Consider the following 20,808-nt stretch of genomic DNA (forward strand, 5'->3'; position numbering starts at 1 on the left):
GTCTACAACCCAAACCCATACACTCAACTAATTCCTCCAAAGTTTCTTATAGGTCTACTGTGTTCTGGGATTGTGAATTAAAGTTCCGCTGAAATAACCACACTTTATACCACATATCTATTGTGGAAAGGCTGGAATGTTGCAGAACCAGAGTACATTATCCCATTTCTGAGATTTGGAAAATGAGACCCAGAGAGATTATGTTATTTGGCTACAGTCATCCAACCAGTACATGATGTAGCTTGGAAGCAAATCTAATAAGTCTGACTCCACAGACACTGGTCCTAACAATCATATTATGTTGGAGATGTGTGCTCTGAAGAATTATGTAGAAAATGTCCACAGAGAACTGGAATGGCCAGGGTAATTGTATTGGGTTGTGGTAGAACATGAAGCTAGAAAGATAGTAAAGAGTGCTGTATGTTTCCTTGGGGACCTTGGGTTTAATTTTAGTGTAAAAGAAACCACAGGAATGTGTCTTGGGAAAGCGAGGGGTAGTGATGTGACTTAGTTTTCATTTCTGAAGACTGTTGGCCACAGAGGATGGCTTGGAAGGGCAGGATTGAGGGCAGGGAGATATTGAAAGTTCATGACATGTCCCTTGTTATGCACCTGTCTGGGATGTGCCAACCTGTGTGCTGAATACATTACGTTAGTGAGAAATGCTAAAGGGCTGATCCAGAACCAAGAAACATAAAGAGGAAATGGGTTGCTTTTATTGTGATAGCACTCTACTGTTCAGAGGGGCATCTAGAATCACTCTCAGAAGATACATTTTGAAGTGGCTTTCCCTCAGTGCAAAGGTAGGTTAGAGCAAGCTTTGGGTTTTATTTATTTAATTTGTATGTAGGGTGTGTGTGTGTGTGTGTGTGTGTGTGTGTGTGTGTGTGTGTGTGTGTAGAAGCCAGAGGTCCACCTTGAGTATCTTTCTCTATTACTCTCCAGCTTATTATTTGAGACAAGCTCTCTACTGAACCTGGAGCTTTCTGACAGGACTAGATTGGTTGGCCAATGAGCTCCACAATTGCACTTAACTCTGCCTCTCCAGCTCTGGGATTACAGATATACAACACTATGGCTGGCTTTGTGTGGGTGCCAGGGATCTGAGTACATATCCTCCCACTTGCCCATAAGGCCATTGACCCACTGAGACATTTCTTAAGTCCTAAGCCCTAGTTTTTCACAGTTCTCAATTAGGATAATTTTAGCCTTCTTTCTTGCCAGAAGCCCCTTCCTTAAGCTGTATCCCAACCAAGCTACTTGCATTCTCCTAATTGTATCAGTGTTCCTCAGAGTCCTTTGTCTGCACCTTTCTCCATGACATTCCATTTCCTACTTTGTTTTAACAGGCATTTTATGTCTTTTAGAATTCATCGTCACCATTTCTAAGAAGCCTACATTTCCTGTTCCCTAAGTGAAACTGGCATCTTTCTCTTTCCCTCCACTGTCCCTAATATCAGCTTCCATCCCAGCATGTGTATTACTTCATTTCACTATCATTTGTTTTCATGTTGGCTTTCCCTGTTTCCTCTTTTATTCTCATGCTCTTGGGCAGCATTAAGTTGCTTATCAGTGTGTGGATGAATAAATGGTGAGCAGAATGGCCTTGAGAAGCCTTTACACAATATTTTCTACTTACTTAACTAAGTTCTCCTTGTACATAACACTGGTATGTGAGGGGTTCAGAGTAATGTGGCCATCTGGGTCACAGAGGAAACTGTCCTCAGTCCAAATGTAGTAGCCATTGGTGAGGAGTCGGGGGCTTCTGCGGCAGACACAGTAGGAGCCTGTCAGGGGATCTATGGAGCAGCATTCAAAAGAAATGTCTCCATCCAGGAAATCACAACTGAAGCTAAAAAAGGGGGAAAAAAAAGGAAGGTCCTTTAAGTACTTACAATCATAAAAACCCCATAGGACCATCTAGACATTATGAAGGCAATTTCATTCTTCACATTTAAGATTGTCAACTATTTCCACAGCCTTTAGCAGTGGTGGTTGTAACTTTCAGGGCATTGGCCTTGAACCAAACAGCATTTAGTTGTTTCTATTGTGAATTTTGGTGACAACATTCTGGCCAACCAGCTCCTTCACCTTAGGATGGATCTACACACTTGCTATTAGTCCATTCTTATGGAAATATTGCCAACCAGCCTTTCTGGGATGTTGGAAACTCATTGTTCCCTTCACTCAATACAGCTTAAGTGTCATGTGCCACACTGTAGCTCTTGCCACTGTACTAGAGAAACTACAATTTCCTTTCCTTTAAACCTTCCACTTGAGAGATAACCAGCTCTTTGATTGCAGCTCCTGTATCTTACCCAAGTCCTTTCTTTTCCATACTATAAGTTTTCCCATTCATATAACTCATCTTTCTTTGGCAAAAGGTGACTTTGAACCATTTACTGCTTTACTGGGAATCCTTTTCTCTGTTGTCAAGTTAAAGCATCCTTTTCTTTTTTGTGACAAGCAAGGGACCCTTAGGTGTATCCATCCAGAGGGGACCGTGATTGTCACCTCCCTCCTTACAGAATTCCTTTCTTAAATCATAAAGTCCAAGACATTGGGGTTTTTTTGTTCATCTATCTTCATCACCAACATATTGTCTTTCCAACTGAACCAACTTTCAATTTCTAGTAATTTCCCCACACCTTTAATCATATTACCATTTCCAGATGTCTATGTTCACTTCTCCTTAGAATATCAGTATACAGTAGACTAAGGAGAAGAGATTTGAATCTAATAAGAGCTAAGTTTCATCATAATTCTACAAATTGTTTCTGTTCTTTTTACATGCTCCTTTTCTGCATATTTCCTGTACATTATGAACAAAAATTTGTATATTGAAGATTATTTAAGCCCCATAGAGTTTCCTCAAAGATGTCATAATTTCATGGGCAGTTCTTAATACTGGTGTCTTTCATATTCTAAATGTTCCAAACTAAACACGTTGGTTACTATTTGAATATGCTTTTGTGCTTTTGAATTCTAGAGGACTCTAACTGTCCTAATTTGCTTTTTTCTTGCTGTGATAAAACATTTAGACTAAAGCCAACTTGGAAAGGAAAGAATTAATTTCACCTTACATGTTACAGTATGTTCTCAAGGAATGGCAAGGCAGGGACTCAAGGCAGGAGCTTGAAGTAGAAACCTGAAGGAACATTGCTTGCTGGTTTACTTCTGCTAGTTTGTTAAGCTAGTTTTCTTATACAGCTCTGGTCCACCTGCCTAGGACTGGCACCACTCATACATATCTTGGCCCTCTTCTATCAAGTAGCAAATTTAAAAAAGAAAAGGCCTCACAGGCACGGTCATAGGACAATCTATTTGAGACAATTCTTCAGTTCAGGTTCCTTCTTCCCAAGTGACTCCAAAGTTGTGTCAAGTTGACAGCTGTAGGTAACTATATCAATATAACAATATATCAATGACACTAACTGTATCAATATAACACTTTTAAGGTATTTGTGTAATTTCATTAAATTGTAAATGTAGGTAAAGGCTAATAACTAGAAAGGAGACTGAGAGAAGATAAAACCAGGCAAAGAGGAAGGACAGAAGGTAGGAGAAAGGACACCTAGGACATGAAAAAGGAAGAAGGACTGGTGAAAGAAGTTAGGGAAGGGAAGGGAAAGTCTAGGAGAAGCAAGACAGTAGGGAGTTGAGAGTGACTTTGTTCAAAAAATGCCCCAATGACTTAGCTCAGTGGTAGAGCAATTGCCTAGCAAGTGCAAGGCCCAGGTTTCAATCCTCAACTCAAAAAAAAAAAAATCAGAAGCGAACTTCTGCCATCCAGAGTTCTCCCACTGTGCTGTAAGCCTGTATTTAAGACCCCTCCTTCAATAAATGGCATTCAGCACTGAAGAAGAAGAAGAAGAAGAAGAAGAAGAAGAAGAAGAAGAAGAAGAGGAGGAGGAGGAGGAGGAGGAGGAGGAAGAAGAAGAAGAAGAAGAAGAAGAAGAAGAAGAAGAAGAAGAAGAAGAAGAAGAAGAAGAAGAAGTCGTCAAGATCATGATGGGGAAACCCACAGAGACAGCTGACCAGTGCTAGTTGGAACTCACTGACTCTAGACTGACAGCTCGGGAACCTGCATGGGACCGAACTAGGCCTGCTGAATGTGGGTAACATCTATGTGGCTTGATCAGTTTGTGGGATCCCTGGCAGCAGGACCAGGACTTATCCCAGGTGCATGAACTGGCTTTTTGGAGCCCATTCCCTGTGGTGGGATACCTTGCTCAACCTTGATACAATGGGGAGGGGTTAGGCTCTCCTTCAACTTGGTATGCCAGACTTTGTTGACTACCATGGGAGGCCTTACCCACTCTGAGGAGTGGATGGGGGCAGAGTGGGAGGGAGGTGAGGAGGTCAGAGAAGGGGAGGGAGGGGGAACTGGGGTTGGTATGTAAAATGGATAAATTTTTAATAAATAAATATTTTTTAAATGCCCCAATGATTTATAATACTTTTTATGATGATTAAAAATATGTATAGAATTACTGATGTTGTCAGGTCCTTACTTTAAATCATTGTTGAAAATTCTGAATGGTACAAGCAGAGAGACTTGAGATGTTGGAAATGCCAGAAATGAGCTCTTTCCAGAGAGGCCTGGACCACTTCATTTCAGCATCATTTTTGCTCATCATTTCCTCTTTTTGTAGAAAAGAAAAGGAAGACACCAGTAATAGCACCAGATAATAATTGGCCAAGATCTTGATGCTTCTGAGTGAGAAGTGAGTTACAAATTCCTATTTTTTTGGGGGGTGGGGCCTTCTACCCTGTGTTTTCCTCTCCATACTATTTGCCCTCTTAAAATCAATAGGGCTATCCATAGCATACTTGGCACTTGGAAACTATAGAGCTCTGGACCTGTATTTCTAGCTGCCCTCTGAGGTTCAATCTTTAACCATTATTATTAACCTCAGTTTCTCTAACCCTAGGCATCTCTTCTTTCAAGTGTCCTTAAGATATTCTCTCCTTATTGACTGTACATAAAATAGAAATATTCTTGCAACATCAACATACTCATAAGAGTGTTCTTGGTGATACCAAATCTTTTCAGTGGTAACAAAACTACCTAAGTCTTGACTCTCATTTAAATTATACTGGAGGCATTCCAGCAGCTTACTGTCTATCAATAGACTCTTTTCAATGGATTTCAGAAACCTAACCACACATACAACCAGCAACTTGCTCAACTGTGCAAATACCAAGTTCTTTCTTGTCTTAAGAAATGATAACCAAGTCATGGAAGAATTTTGCTTCCTGGTGTTGGTGAAGGGACAGACCCCACCATAGCCTTTAAAAATTTTGTGTAGTGGGGTTGGGGATTTAGCTCAGTGGTAGAGCGCTTGCCTAGAAAGCGCAAGGCCCTGAGTTTGATCCTCAGCTCAAAAAAAAAAATTTTGGTGTAGTTATTCATATATTGGTAGGTTGTAAGCCATGTCTCATATCCTCTTTCTACATTTCCCAAAGACATTACTTATTTTTCAGTTTAAAAACCTATGAATAATTAACATAAGGTTGTTGCCAATAGTGTAATAATTAATAGCAATTATTAATTAAAGGTGCACCATGGATCTAGCCCCCAATTTTTTATTTTTTCTGCCTTTTGAAAATCTTACTAAAAGGTAGGGATACTTACAATTCTCCTCATATAGCAAGAAAAGAATTAAGATTTAGAAAGGCAAATTAATTAGCTGTTTTATACAGTTTACTTGCAGAGGAGCTAGGATGTAATCCTAGTTAAACTGGTCCAACATAAACTCATATTTCCTTGGCTGACTCTTGTGGTAGTGTCAGAAGACCTGAAATTTACAGGAAGGGCAGATTCTAATTTCAGTTCTAGATTCCTTTATCTTGCAGGTACATTTCTAAAAATGTTGGGGGAACCTCAACTAATGACTATGGAAGAAATAACAGGTCGACAGAAGCTCAGTTGAAAAATCACAGGAAGGAAAACAAAGACTCCATTGCAAGGTTGAAAAAAATGTTGGAATTAATTAGTGTGAGTAGAACATGAAATGTGGCCAGCTTGTACACTGGTAAATACTGTGACCCTTATAAAAATTAAATGGGAAGACACAATGTGATGGTTTGAATGAAAATGATCCCCATAGGCTTATACATTTGAATGCTTAATCTCCAGTTGGTGGAACTATTTTGGAAGGATTAAGAGGTGTGGCCTTATGGGAGGAGGTTTGTCACTGGGGATGGGCTTTGAGATTTTAAAAGTCCATGCCTGTTCCAATTAGTTCTTTCGTTATCTGCCTTATGCTTCTAGATCATATGTAAACTCTCAGCTACTGCTCCAGCACCATGCCCACCTGATTGCTACGATGTCCCCCTCCAAGATGGTCATGGACTGTAAGCTCTAGAATTGCAAGCTCCCATAAACATTTTTTTCTATAAGTTGTCTTCATCATCATGGTGCTTTAATATGACAATAGAAAGCAACTAAGACACCAGGTTAAGAAAAGAAACTAAGGGGCTGGAGAGATGGCTCAGACGTTAAGAGCACTGGCTGCTCTCCCAGAAGTCCTGAGTTCAATTCCCAGCAACCACATGGCAGCTCACAACCATGTGTAATGAGATCTAGAGCCCTCTTCTGGTGTGCGTACATACATGCACACAAAACACTGTATACATAATAAATGAATAAATCTTTTTTTAAAAGGAAAGAAACTAAAACCCAGCCATATCTAAGTATTCAATGTAGTTTTCTATTCAATGAAGAAATGGTTACACCTGCCTACATACTCACACTGAAAAGAAAAAAAAAATCCATTCTTAGTGTAGGCAAATTTTTAGTTGCTAATGCACAGGACTGAAAATATATAGCCATGGTACTTTTAAAGCAACAAAAATAAGATGGGCAGGAAGGAAGTTTGACTTGACAGAGAAAAACCCCATGACATACCTTGGGAAAAGACATGTGGGGGACAGCTCTCCAGAAAGTCCTCTGTTTGACCTGGAATCTGCACACAGAAACAAGAGGGAATTTGTCAACATCTCGCCAACATGTATGATCAAGATTGGCAACAGGGGTGACCCATGAGCAGGTGTGCCTAGATGATGTCCCAGCCTTAGCAAGAAGACAGCGATGTGACAGAGCAGTGTGAAAAGCTAGTTTCAAGGAATCCACCAACTTGTCACCAATCCCCTATGAGAAGCACAAAGTAATCTAGATGCTTTTGTCTTCTGTCCTTTCTCACACTTCCCAGTCCTTAAAAGGTTCCTTTAGTGGAGGGTGACAAATCATGACCACCAAACTGAGCTTATGAATGGAAAAGAAAAAGCATCTTGTGTGATGTTGTAAAACATCAAAGTCAACTGCTCAATGTGTTGGTTATTGTAGCTTACTCCATAATCTGAGGAATTCAATCACTGGCCATGGGTTCTGTTATTAGTGCTTAGTAGATGCTTCTGCTATAGCAAACAGAAGGCATTGTTTGGGCGGAGTATAAAGTCTTGATTTTGTGTGTGCAAGTGTGTGTACATGTGTCTTCCTCTATTGCTCCCCAGCTTTTTGATACAATGTCTCTCACTGAACCTGGATCTCGTCAGTTCTACTAGCATGTCTCCTCAGTACTAGGGTTACAGGAGCATGCCATCATACCCAGCCCTTTATGTGGGCGATGTGAATCTGAATTCAGCTCTTCATGCTTGCATGGTGAACACTTTACATCACAGTGCTATATCTCTAGCCCTGGCTTTGATTTTGTTTCTTTTAAATATATGATTCTTAAAGGTATGAAGCCTGTGCAGTCTTCATTAAAGAAGACTTAACCATGCACTCTGGCTTAGCCATAGGCATGACAATTGGCTTCACTTGGAGGAGGGTTCCAGGTGTTAATAATCTAAACTGTGTCACATACATTTTATAACAGGCAGTGGTGGTATCAAGACTTCTAACAACCAGGCTCAGTGAAACTTGGTTTCCTTACTGACAATTACTGCTTAAAATAAATAAGGTGATTTGGACTTTCAGTTTGGGCTTTTTTTTTTTTTTTAATGGTAGAAAACTGTGGGTGTGAGAGAGGGTTAGAAAGGTGGTTTGGGGAGAAAAATAAGAGGAAGGAAGAAACTCAAAACCACTGCCGTTTGAACAACGCCCTTATTTTCTGCAAGTAGCTATCAATCTTTCAGCACTTTTTGTAGACAGTTTTGCATCTTAATTGTAGCCAATAAACAGTCTCCTTTCAAATTTATGCATAGGCATCTAAAAAACAGTGATTTTTTTTTTTTTTATCCTAAACGGGGGGAAAAAAAAACCACCACATTTCTCTCAAGGAAAGAAATGAAGTCAAAATCCTTGCCAAAGCACACACTGGCATTTAAGAAACACAAGCTCCTGACAGATGGCTAATGGTCTAAGTATCAGCAAAATCAAAGCAAGGAAATTGCTAAGAGGACTCTAATCGTTCAAAGATAATTGCACAGAGCAGTTTCACATTTACTTGCTACTGGTGTCGACATCAGTTGAGAGACTCGGTACATCTTGAGAAGGCCACTCGTTCAAACTTCACAGATTTTTTTTTTCTGCAAAAGACGTTTAAAAAAAAAAAAGATGGACTATATATTAAAAATAGACAAATGATGCCAAAACAGATGGCATCTACTAATTGCACTAGTCAGATTTGTTTGCTGAAATGGTACAGAGACGTAGGATTGATGACAGCAGACCAGATTGTGAGGCTTCAATGAGGTGATGCCTGCTTCTAAGACTTCAAATTCTATTTTTCATTGTCTCATTGCATAAGTCTGAATATTCTGTAAATAAGGACACCATTTGGGGAGGAAAGCAATACTTACAAAGGTGGATTTGTCATCCAGATTAAATAATGTGCATTACTTAATTAAGAAATCTGAAACAGTGACTGGTTCTAGAGTCCTGGAAACAAACTCATGTGTATTTAAATCAGCCAGCAGAGCATAACTTCATTATCAAGTTGCAGAGAGTGCTTGGGGACTGGTGCCTGTCTTTTTTGCTCAACAACATGAACCATTGACAAGTGGCCATGGAAGGGGCCAGTGCTTTTTGTGGTGGCTATCAGCTTGAACATTCCTAAACTGCATAAGCTACACTGAGCTACAAATAGCACACCACCACCCAGATTACAAAGCTCCATTCCTAAAAGCATATAATTTACTTTTCAATTACAAAGTAAGTGTACATCCAAGCATACTATTTGTGTAAACTTTGATCAGTTACTTCTTATCATACATTTCTATCTCCAGGTGGTTAGTGAAATGTGTGTGTGTGTGTGTGTGTGTGTGTGTGTGTGTGTGTGTGTGTGAAATATATATGTATATCACTAACCTGGTAGTTTTGCAAGGTGAGACTGGAGTCTTTTATGATCCAGTAGCTCTGTCCATATACTTAATAAAAATGGCAGCTAATAATTGACTGTTGTAGCATAATACATTAAATCAATCACATCAATTCTAGGACCCAACATAGATTATTTTAATAATATATGTATGAATCTTTCAAGGATTCATATACTCCAGCTTATAAGATCCCTTTAAAGAAGACAGGAGACATTTCTAGAATTTTCTGAAGATTTCTAAATCAAAACACACATTTTAAAAAATCTTTGGTTTGAAAAGTAAAATATTGCTCACAAGCAAACATATTAACATGTCCCTTGTCACTACAGCATTTACAAATACAGTAAGAATATATCTGGTCCAAATGACTGCCTGCTAGTTTTACTCAATCAGTAAGCTTACTTTTAAGTCATGACATTCTGCAGCAGAAAGTAAGGTCTCACTCACTGTTTGATCTTACAAAAGCGAGTAGCTCTGTACAGTGAGTATAATGCCAGTTAGTCAAGAATTAGTAACTGTGAAAACAACTTGCGTTAACAGCTTAAGAACTTTGCAAGAAACAGACTCTGTCTACCAGTTCATCAAAGCATTGCATCTGTTCTAAAATATAACTCGTTCATACATATTCCTCCACAGGGAGTCCCCAGGCTCTTCTTCCAACTGATAAATGACAGGATGATTGCTGAAATACGAAGCTTCCCCGTGGTTGGCAGTGCAGAAATCTGGACCCAGCAATTCTTCAGCTGAAAGTCCCGTCAGAATGTCAACAGGTGCAGAAGTTACTTCACAAAGGGAATCCCATCTCGCCTTCTGGTGGAAACTGCCCACATCCCTGCTGTGTGTAGGCATCCACAGCACAGTTTAGTTCTTCGGTAGTGGCCTCTGGATCTTTCAGCTGTTTCCTAGAATAGACTAGCTTGTCATTCTTGGGAGAGTCAGCCTCACAGCCCTTGTTTACTTTCAAAATCAGACTTCTTAACCAGAGGCAGGGCAGCAGAATGAGGTCATACTTCCTGTCACGATTGTATCAGTGGTGTTCACATAGTGGAGCGTGATGAGGAGAGCAGATCTTCTTGAGCTGTAGAACATGGGCAACCCAGAGTCAGGTCAGCTGTGATCAATGAGGGATGCTTCTCAGAGCTACCGTGTCACCTCAACCCGTATGAACATGACAAAAGCTTTCAATCAAGCAACTCTTCCTGGTTGTCATTTTTTTTTTTTATCACATTCAACTATGGGTCGTATATAATTATGTTCTTGGTTGAATTAGCCTAAATATGTGGAAGATGATGCATAAATGCTATTAAGTTCAGGATGCTATAAAGGAATAGGATTATGGGACTTTATGAGAATTTCCACAGTACTAATCTTTTGAATCAAAAAAGTTTGATTTTTTTTCCAAAATGTTCAATGGGTAGTATTCTGCATTCATGTTTTATTAGAGTTCAAATCACTTTGTGCTTCTCCTCATATTCATGCTTTTTAAGCAATAAAAGAACTAATCATGCCAGGAACACTGAGGTAACACCGGCTGTGGAAAGAGCCTGGGATTCACAGTCTCACAGGCTAAGATTAAAATGGCCTACCATGAAAGCTGTGGGGCCTCAGACTTGTTACTTAGCCTCCTTGAATTGCAATTTTCTCCAATTTAAATGTAATAATCTACACTCCCAAAGTTGTCTTGGAGAATTTAATGACATGAAAGGGCAAAACAGCTGGACATCTGAGAAAATGTGTAAGATGCATTCCTTAGTAGATTTTATCAACTAACTTCTTTGTGGGGAGTTTGGTTGGTTAGTCTGGTGGAGAAGTTGGTGTCAACATTCTTGGGGATCCCTACAGTACTGATGTGTTTTTTGCTTTGTTTTGTTTTGTTTTCGAGAAAGTGTTTCTCTGGGTAGCTTTGCGCCTTTTCCTGGAACTCACTTGGTAGCCCAGGCTGGCCTCGAACTCACAGAGATCCACCTGGCATGCGCCACCACCTCCCGGCGTTGCTTTTTTGTTTTTGTTTTTGGTTTTTTGTTTCTTTTGTTTTGTTTTGTTTTTTAATGTTAGGAGACATTAGTATTATTTCTACTTAGAATCCAACATTTCTTCCACCTCCATTTTCTCTCCCTGGGGCTCCAGCTATCACCTCATTCTGCCTGGATTTTATGCTAACATTCCAACTGTCACTTGGCCTCTCTCCAATACATTATGCATACCACATACGGAATTATCTCACTATGAAAATCTGATTATGTCATTCCTTAAATTAAGACCTTCGATGGCTAGTCTTTGCTACTCTTTCATAATAAGCTCCAAACCATCCCTGCAGCCTATAAAGTCCCATGAGGTCCAGTATTGTCTTAGTTTTTGCCTAATCATGCACCCATTCTGTTGTCTAAAATTCAACCATGCTGACCTTCAGCATTCCATCTTGTCCAGTTTTGCTTTCACCTTAGAGCCTTTTAACACACCACCTTTGCTTCTCCATCTTGTTCCTAGATAGCTCTTTCTTAAACCCTCCCTGGCCCTCCTAGATCATGTTATAGGGTCCATAGCTCTCTGTACTTGCCTTGGAATGTGCATCATAGCTACAGTTAATGAACCGAGAGTCTCTTGATATTCAATCTGCTTTACTATGAGTATTTTACACTTAAGGCCTGTGCTTTTCTTGTTATCTATCAAGGTCTTCACATTTCTTATGAGGTCCACTGCACATTAGGAACTTAAAAATATATGAGTTGCAAGTCTGCCATCTAAGTCAATCTGGGCCTTTTGATACACATAGTACAGAATTTTTTCATGGCTTGATATTGCTCTTCTGGCCAAAGCCTGGGAAAGCTAATAACCTGCAAAGAGTTGCAGGGCAATCACAGCAATTACTTCACAGTAAAAACACAAATATCCAAACCTTGGTTGTTTGTAGTGATATGCTTTTATTTTCACAGGTGGTGGCTTTGCAATTGATCACCATGGCTAAGCTGAACTTTTCCTCAGAACTCTTTCCATTTCATTCTCTACCCAGCAACTTGTGCAGAAGGTGAAATGTAGTGGGAGAGCCTTGGCTGATTATGTGAAGATCCATGTGCTGATTAGTTTTGACTGTCACCTTGGCACTACCAAGAATTAAGGGAGACAGGAATTGCCTCGATCTGATTGGCCTGTGGCCTTCTTTGGGGGGCTACCATGATGGTTGGTTAATGTAGAAAGATCCAGCCCATTGTGGACAGCACTGTTTCATGGACTATATAAGGGGAGAGGAAGCTCACTGAGCACAAGCAAGCATGGATGTGTACATTCCATCTCAGCTTTTAACTGTGGGTATGATGTGACTAGCTGCTTGAGTTCCTGCCTTGAATTCCCCGAAATAATGTACCACAGCCTGAAAGTATAGTCTGTGCAAACTCTTCCCTCCCCTATGCTGCTTTTTGTTGGGGTATTTGTCACAACAGCTAAACAATCCATGTAGGTCAGACTCTGCTTGTATCTCATTCATGCATATCTGCATAGGACATTTGGATCTCTCTGTGGACTAAGCTCAAAGCTCCAGTCCCTTCTGAGTCCTCCTCACTGACTTCACAAAGCCTAGTGTGAAAGTAAGAATGGCCATGAAGAAAGACTATCAGATTCTCTTCAAAGCATTTTAGGTAATGGGTGTTGGTACTCTCAGGTGGGAACAGGGCAACATGGCTGGTAGTGACAGATCTAAATCTAGTTGATTCTTAGGCATTTTGGTTTTCATTGCTTTCCTCTCCTCCATGCCAATCTTCTGAACCTGATCAACTGTTCTCTGTGTTTCCATCTTGTGCTGCTTAGAAGAACACCGATTTTGACTCTCTAATAATAGTGTGTATTTGTGCAAGGTTTAATCTCATTTAAAATTACATGCCCCATATCATTGCTAGTTATCCTCTTTCTCTGCTTCAACCAGATTAATATGCCCTGTCCTATGTTAGCTGTACACTGGCTGCAGTCTAATGTGCTTTGGACTAGTATTGTATTTTATTTTTTGTGGTGGGGGTATTGAACTTAAGGATTTATACATACTAGGCAAGTATTCTACCTATAGCTAAAGCCCTAGCTCTAGGTCCCCATTGTTTTAGTAGCCAGACTGGAGAATCACCCCTATGACAGACATCTCCCTTTATTTAAAGTTCTATTTTTGATATTCTTCATTTGTATTATATGTATATGAGTGTTTTGCCTGCATGTTTGAAAGTGCACCATGTGCATTCAGTGATCAAAGGAGATAGAAGAGGACATTGGATCCTTCAAAACTGGAGTTACAAATGTTTATGAGCTGCTACTCTGTGGGTTCTGGGAACTCAACACAGGTTCTCAGAAAGAGCAGCAAGAGCTCTTAACTAGTGATCCACCTCTCTAGCTCAGACACTCCCATTTTAACGCAGAGTGAAAAGAACAAGAGAGTTTGCAGAAACACATGGTGACTTCTAAAGCTCTTTTTTTTTTTTTTAACAACAGGCACTTAAAATTTCCACTCATATGTCATTCATGAGTTGAAAGCAGCCTGAATAGCGAAGCTCATAGTTGCTACAGTGTAAAAGGTTAATTTTATCAGTAGAAATCATCACAAGTCAGAGTAATGGACAAGACAAACAGCAGATAACTGTAGGAGGAGGAAATTACTGAAATAATGTCTAATTTACTATAGTCCTCCACTGGTCAGAGATACTTACACTCTCCACCCTTGGCTTTCAAACATGGTATATTCACTTCTCCCCAGAGAACAATCAAGACCCAAATCAGTCATGGCAGCAGAATTCAAGTCTAGGGATCTCACAGTGACCTATTCCCAAATGTGATCCCTCTTGATAAGGGGGCAGTGGAACCATCTTGTCTTCTCTGCCCAACAAGAAACGAGCAGAGTAACTCCCATCCAAATTCTAGAAAGAGGAGTGATAAGATAGCTGGTGTGAAACCATAAAACTCTGAGACTGGGAAGTCAGCTGCTCAGATGCTGCTAGAGCCCTGGAACCTGTGAGTGGACAATGTGCTCAGTATAGAGCAGGTTCTAGCAATGCAACCAGCACCTCAGGCAACTGGTTTTGGCTTCTGGCTCTGGAATTAAAAGCTTTTATTTCCATGGCACTCTTTACCTACACCCAAAAGTTAAGAAAGTGAGCTTTCCATGGAACCTGGAAAATTCCCCCAACAGTCTTGCTACTTGCAGAAGCTGAAAAATGAAAAGAGGTTCTGAGTCTTTGGCTTTTTTCTCATAATGTTCTTGTGTCTTAGCACCTCTTTGGTTATGTATTACAGCAAAAACACAGTTGGCATATTTCCTCCATTTTATTCCATCAAATTCCCTATGTTTGTGTCACTACCTGTCGTTCATTTTATACTTGCTTCTGTCTTTGTTCTTAATTGCTGGCATGTTGGGCTTATGCCCAAATCCATGACTTGCTTCTTGGATTTCCACCAAGTATCACAGGATTCATTCTTGGACACCATCTGTCTTAGTCACTGTTCCTTTGCTATGAAGAGACACCATGATCAAGGCAACTCTTATGAGAGAAAGCATTTAATTGGGGGCTTGCTTACAGTCTCAGAGTTCATCTTTCATAGTTCTTGGTCATCTTGGCAAGGAGCATGGCGTCACACATGGCACTGGAGCAGTAGTTGATAGCTACATCCTCATCCTCAGGCCAAGAGAGAGTAATACTGAGCCTGGCTTGGGCTTGAAATTCCAAAGTCCACCTCCAGTGATGCACTTCATCCAATGAGGCCACAACTCCTAATCCTTTAAATTCTTTCACAGTGCTACTCCTTAGTGACTAAGTATTCAAATACATGAGCTCCAAGGGGCAGCATTCTTATCCAAACCACCACACTATTTCAAAGTTTTCAAAGTTTGCAGTTTTATGAGAAATATAGAGAGCATGATGATTATTTAAACTGTAACCATATTCTAGAATGTGAGTACAACCAAGGGTCATCTACCTTGTGAGGACTATGGGAGTAAGGATGAAGATTATTCACATCAATATAGGGATGATGTGATCATGATACAGTTGTGAGCTACACAGTAAGAAAAGACAAATCAGAGAAATGGTGAGCCTGGGTAGATTGCTAGGTACTTAAATTGTATTTAAATTTAAACCCCAATATAAAAACTATAGTCTTTGTTGTCCAGATAGATACACAATGTGAATTCTCTAGTGGAGTCTTCTGAATTTGGCAATCTATAATCTCTATGTGGTTAAACTCATTTCAGTATTTTTAGGATTTGCTTTTGGGTTAAATTTTGTCTGCATTTGTTCCTAATGAATCTTTCAGGATTTATCTATTTCCATGAAACTTGAATTTCTTTTCATGATTTATATTTGAATAGTATGCTTGTTTTAAAAAGAGAAAGGGAAGGAGAGCGAGACTGAGAGAGAGAGAGAGAGAGAGAGAGAGAGAGAATAGATGAGGAAAATCTAAGAGAGACTCTTTAGCCAGCTGTAAAACCCTAGTGTAAGTCCTTGCAAACATGTAGATCTAGGAGGCAGCAATAGTTTCTGATTGTTCTCCATGATCCCCAGCAGAAAGCACAAGGATGTATATAACATATCTAAATATTTCTCAGGAAGTGTGTGTTTTCATGGACACATAATAGTGTAGGTAGGGCTACCCTCAGATAAATGGGCCACTGAAAAAGGTGAGAGGACCAATGGGAAGCATCTAGCATATGGATATTGCTTATTGTTTATGAAATACATGAGTCTTTTTCTCTCCAATTCAATTCTCATTACAGTTCCATGAAGTAGATTTGCAATCTCCATTCACATGAAGAAAAGCCAACCAGAGATGTATCTATTTCCTAAACTACTGGCACCATATCAAATCTAACATATTTTCTGATCTTACTCCCAAATCCCTGCCTCTGGTACACTTTATTGTTTGAGATTATCACTGAAATAAGTGATAACAAGGAACAAGCCAATAGATTTATTTCCTTTAGCTTTACAGTTTTCTACAATCTTTAAGGTATGTCTAGTCCCAAACAGGAAAAAAAAAAAAAAAAAAAGAAAAGAAAAACAAAGGATGCTTGCCCTTATTAGGGTAAAGTTGTTTCTGTAAAATGTTTTGCCAAGTCACAGGAGAGGAAGTCCCAGTAGCTGACCACAGGGGGTGATTGCCTCAGAATCTCACAAGAGGAAGCCAGTAAGCCAGGAGGGTAGCAATGCTGATGCTGACAGACCCCCCCCCCACCCCACCCCCCGCAACTCATCTTCCCCTAACCCTTCCACAGAGAGGAACCTCCTCTATCTCAAAGTCCATCAGTTACCTTGGAGATGGAGGCATTATTTTCTTATGCTGGACAAGAGGACAAACAGTGAGGCAAGTTGCAAGTGGCCGGATTTTACATGACTCTGCATGTTTCTTCAAGCTAACGCTTGTATTCAATGCAAATAACCTGAGCACTGGTGCACTTAAGTACACTACTAAATGCCTTAACGCCAGGAATTGGAGGCTGGAAATATGGCTCAATATGTTATAGCACTTGTTCTGCAAGTATAAAGACCTGAGTTTGAATTCCCAGGACCTACATCAAAAGCCAGGCTGCTTATGTGGGTGAATCCCCAAAGCTTACTGGATAGCCAGCCTAACCAAACCAAGAAGCCTCCAGTTCAATGTGGTACCCTGTTTCAAGGCACGAAGGTAGAGAGCATCATTGCTGGCTCTAGCCTCTACAGAAGGACGCTTAGGTCCATGTACTTGCAAACTCATGTGAATTTACCCCAGCATACATTTAAGCCTAGCACCGTTCTTGGAACATTGCAGATATTCAATTAATGCTTGTGTGAAAAAAATAGAAATAGAGTCAAAATTTTGTTGGTACTGACTCAAACCTATAAAGAGCTATAAAGTATTAACAATTACAGTTTGTAGGAGATGACTGGGGAGATGGCTCAGCAGTTAAGAGCAGTTGCTGCTTTTTCAGAGGATCTTGGTTTAATCTCCCAGCACCCACATAGCAGTCTGTAACAACTGTCTGCAACAACAGTTCCACCCAGGGAATCCTATACTTTCCCTGACATTCCAGAGTACCAAGCATACACAAGATGAACAGACAAACATATAGACAAAAAATATGCCCATAAAATAAATTAAAAATAATTTTTAAAATAGTTGCATTTTGTGCAGAGCTGTTATGAGAAGCTTACTTATCCTTCAAATCTTCGTTAGAAATATGGTTCCTTCTCTCCATGCACTCTTTCCTGGTCTACCCAGGAAGAATACATGGATTCCTATAATACCTTTACGTCCTGTGTTTTATATTTAGCTTCACATCGTGTTTGTTTCTGTAGCCATCTCCCATCGCAGAAAATCACTTTAGTATAGGAATCTACTTTTACTTTACTTCCTATTTCCTTACTTTGCATGATTCACATTTTAGCATTAGGAAGTGTAATTAAAAACACAAACTAACACCCTACAGACTACCATGTCCTAAATATATATTTCCTAAATGCTCATATGGAAGTGCTAATCCTCAATGTGATGGTGTCTAGAGCTAGGGCCATTGGGAATTATGTGGGTCACAAAAGCAGGGCCTTCATGAATGATATTGGTGCTTCAGAAGAGGCAGCAGAGATGATTTCTTTCCACTCTGTGAGGAAACAATGAGAAGATGGCCAACTACAGACAAAAGAGAGTTCCAAGAACCAAGCTGGTTGGCATTTTCATCTTGAACTTCTGAGTCTCTAGAATAGACATACATTTTGGGTGTTTAATCTGCCTCCTATATGATGGTTTTGCAACAGCACGTTAAATGAACTAAAGGTTTTAAGTGATTTAGTAAATGAATGATAAAGGAAGAAATGCAAACCTCTGGGTTGTCTATTGCATTTGAAGATGTCACCAGACTGAGCTCCTTCATGTGTCAGTGACAGCAGCTATCACCTAGAAACCCTGCCTTATCATTCTCTGCCCCAATTTATTTACTTACCTATTTTTAAGGTACCAAGGGATGGAACACAGGATGGGTAAGTACTCTTCAGTTTCCACCACTGAGGTACTTCCCTACCCTGATAATTTTTTATTCATTTTGTATATTTAAAATTATCTAACTCAAAGAGTAAGACCAATCATGTGTGTCTCATCTTAAGGAACCTTTATACCTACTTCTGAGCCAAACACTAATCTGGTAGATTCTTAAATCCAAAATTAAAAATTCGGCAAATTAAATAAAAGAATACACTGGTTAAAAGGGACAGTGTTGGTGGCTGTTGCCTTGTATGGCTGCTGTGTTCTGATATTCACATATGCTCCCTGGAGATGCAACAATCCCCAACAATGTATCTCTGAGTTGTAGAAGATGGCTGGAAAGTCGAAGACTCAAGGACTCTAGAACCAGCTCAGACCAGTCTCTCCCTGGATTTGTCCTTCTTTGGGCTTGCTTGTCTAATTTTGCAGACCAGGGAGTATATGCTCAGCTGTGGAGGATGGCTGTAAACTGTAATTTGGAGTTACAATTAGTCTACATCATTTGAGTGAATATTAGTTATTTTTGTTGCCAGCTCGCATTTTCCTTTTAGAGGAAGCATCCCAGTTTTGCTTTAAAGTTCCCACTCACTTCCTCAGCTGGTAGGGTTTTGTACAGTTTCTACTTTCACCTGCATGATAGGGATTTGGGTTTCTGTCAGATCAGGACAAGCCACACGCCTGGCTACAACTCTTGACTCAGAGTTGGACTTAAGTATTTCAATGATAAGGCTGAAGCTGTTAGGGACCAAAATATAGATGCTAAGACTCAAGCCAGCCTCAGAAGCAGAGTGAATGATGTTATGATTTGATCCTTGAATCAAACTGACATCAAAGAAAGACATCCTCATCTCATATTAATTCTCCAGTTTAAGAAGTTCTCTTTATGCTTAAGATTGTTTCCATTAAATTTTCCTCTGTGCATGTATGTGTGATATACACATACCCCCCTTCTCTCTCTCTCTCTCTCTCTCTCTCTCTCTCTCTCTCTCTCTCTCTCTCTGTGTGTGTGTGTGTGTGTGTGTGTGTGTGTGTGTGTGTGTGTGTATTGCCCTAGGAGGCCATTGGAAGATGTTGTGTGTTCTGATTTATCAGTTTCCACCTTACTCCATTAGTATAGAGTCTCTCACTGAATCTGGAGCTAGGCTGACAGCCAGAGCCCCAGTTACTCTCCTGTCTCTGCCAAACTACACTGGAATCACAGGCCTGAACACAACCAAGACCAGATTTTTATTGTTGTTATTTTACACAGGCGATTGGGATTTGAACTCAGGTCCTAATGTTTACTCAGCAAGTACTTGTGAACCAGCTCTCCAGCTTCTCCATTAATCACAAGCAAACAAGTCCTCACACCTTTCAGATCCGATACTTTTGTGCACATAAGGCCCATTTAGTGTGGCATATTAAGACATCACCCTCAAGCTCAAATAAAAACTAGAGCTTAGGAGTTTGTATTTTAGCAAACAACTCAGGAAAAGTCTAATAAAGAAGAGTGGAGGGGATGTAAAACTTGAGAAATGCTGATATGGTGATTAAAAGTGATACTAGGGAATAAGAAAAATCAGAGGAGGCACCATCTGTCATCATAGTGGCTGAAAGTAAAGAGCCCCTCTTCATTCTTGGCATGGCAAAGGAGAGCATGTTTTGAGGCATCAAGAAGGATTCCCAAGTCAAATGATGTTCTGAATAAGGAACTCTTACCTTCTTATTAGCATTTTCTCCTGCTGTATATGACATGATCCTGTATCTTTGTCTGAGGCTGCCAGGGGTCCATTTGTTGTTCTAGAACAATCATTAATAACTAGCACTTCCTCCTACTCTCTGATAAGTTTTATGGCCATTCCTTGCTTCAGAACAATTGGCACACTTGGGCACTTTGTCTCTCTCATGGCATACAAGCACCTGAACATGGGCATGTTCTAAATATGTATACTTTTAGAAATAGGCACTGTGATATCTTAAAATTACTTCTGCCAAATCAGAAAGTCTTTCAAATTTCAGAAACTCAAGTGGCTTCTGAGTAGCACATGAACATTCCATACATATGTACTTACTATAGCTTATACACACATATACATTATATATATATAATGATATCATTTTATAGATATATAATGATATCATCTGACACTCCACTTTTAAGACTGGGAAAATTTATTAGCTATGTGAACAGAAAGCTACAGTAACATCTGGAGGGATGTCTGCCAATTTGCTGTTTGTTTGGAGGTCTGTCTGTAACTGATAAATTCTGAGCAACCTGATAACTGGATATAGCCAGAGAGAGAAGACAAGTGAGCTTTTATTCAGCTGAAGGAAGTTACATTAATGCCATTTTCAAATACCTTAGAATAGGGATATTTTCCAGTACTGACCATTGCAGCAGCAATTCTCCATTAAACTAGTCTATCAATAAAAATTCCTGAATTATTTTGTCTTTGCTGAAGCAAATTACAAATATTAGATAAAAAGAAAAACCACCTGTCTCAAAGGATGGCTTGTATTTAG

The 20,808-nt window shown here is 39.8% G+C and overlaps 1 protein-coding gene across 1 annotated transcript in view; it reads right to left on the reverse strand.

Annotated features, from left to right (window-relative positions):
• Positions 1-10,256, reverse strand: part of Tmem71 (transmembrane protein 71) — a 39,596-nt gene extending 29,340 nt beyond the window's left edge. The window contains exons 1-4 of the mRNA XM_036208661.1: positions 9,950-10,256; positions 8,454-8,535; positions 6,914-6,971; positions 1,640-1,852 (exon numbers count right to left, since the gene is read on the reverse strand). Coding sequence (XP_036064554.1) covers positions 1,640-1,852; positions 6,914-6,971; positions 8,454-8,493 — 311 coding nt within the window. The 5' untranslated portion in view covers positions 8,494-8,535; positions 9,950-10,256. The remainder of the gene's footprint in view (positions 1-1,639; positions 1,853-6,913; positions 6,972-8,453; positions 8,536-9,949) is intronic.
• Between the last annotated feature and the right edge of the window lie 10,552 nt (positions 10,257-20,808).

Source organism: Onychomys torridus, chromosome 16 (assembly GCF_903995425.1).
Source record: "Onychomys torridus chromosome 16, mOncTor1.1, whole genome shotgun sequence".
Taxonomy (NCBI): Eukaryota; Metazoa; Chordata; class Mammalia; order Rodentia; family Cricetidae; genus Onychomys; species Onychomys torridus.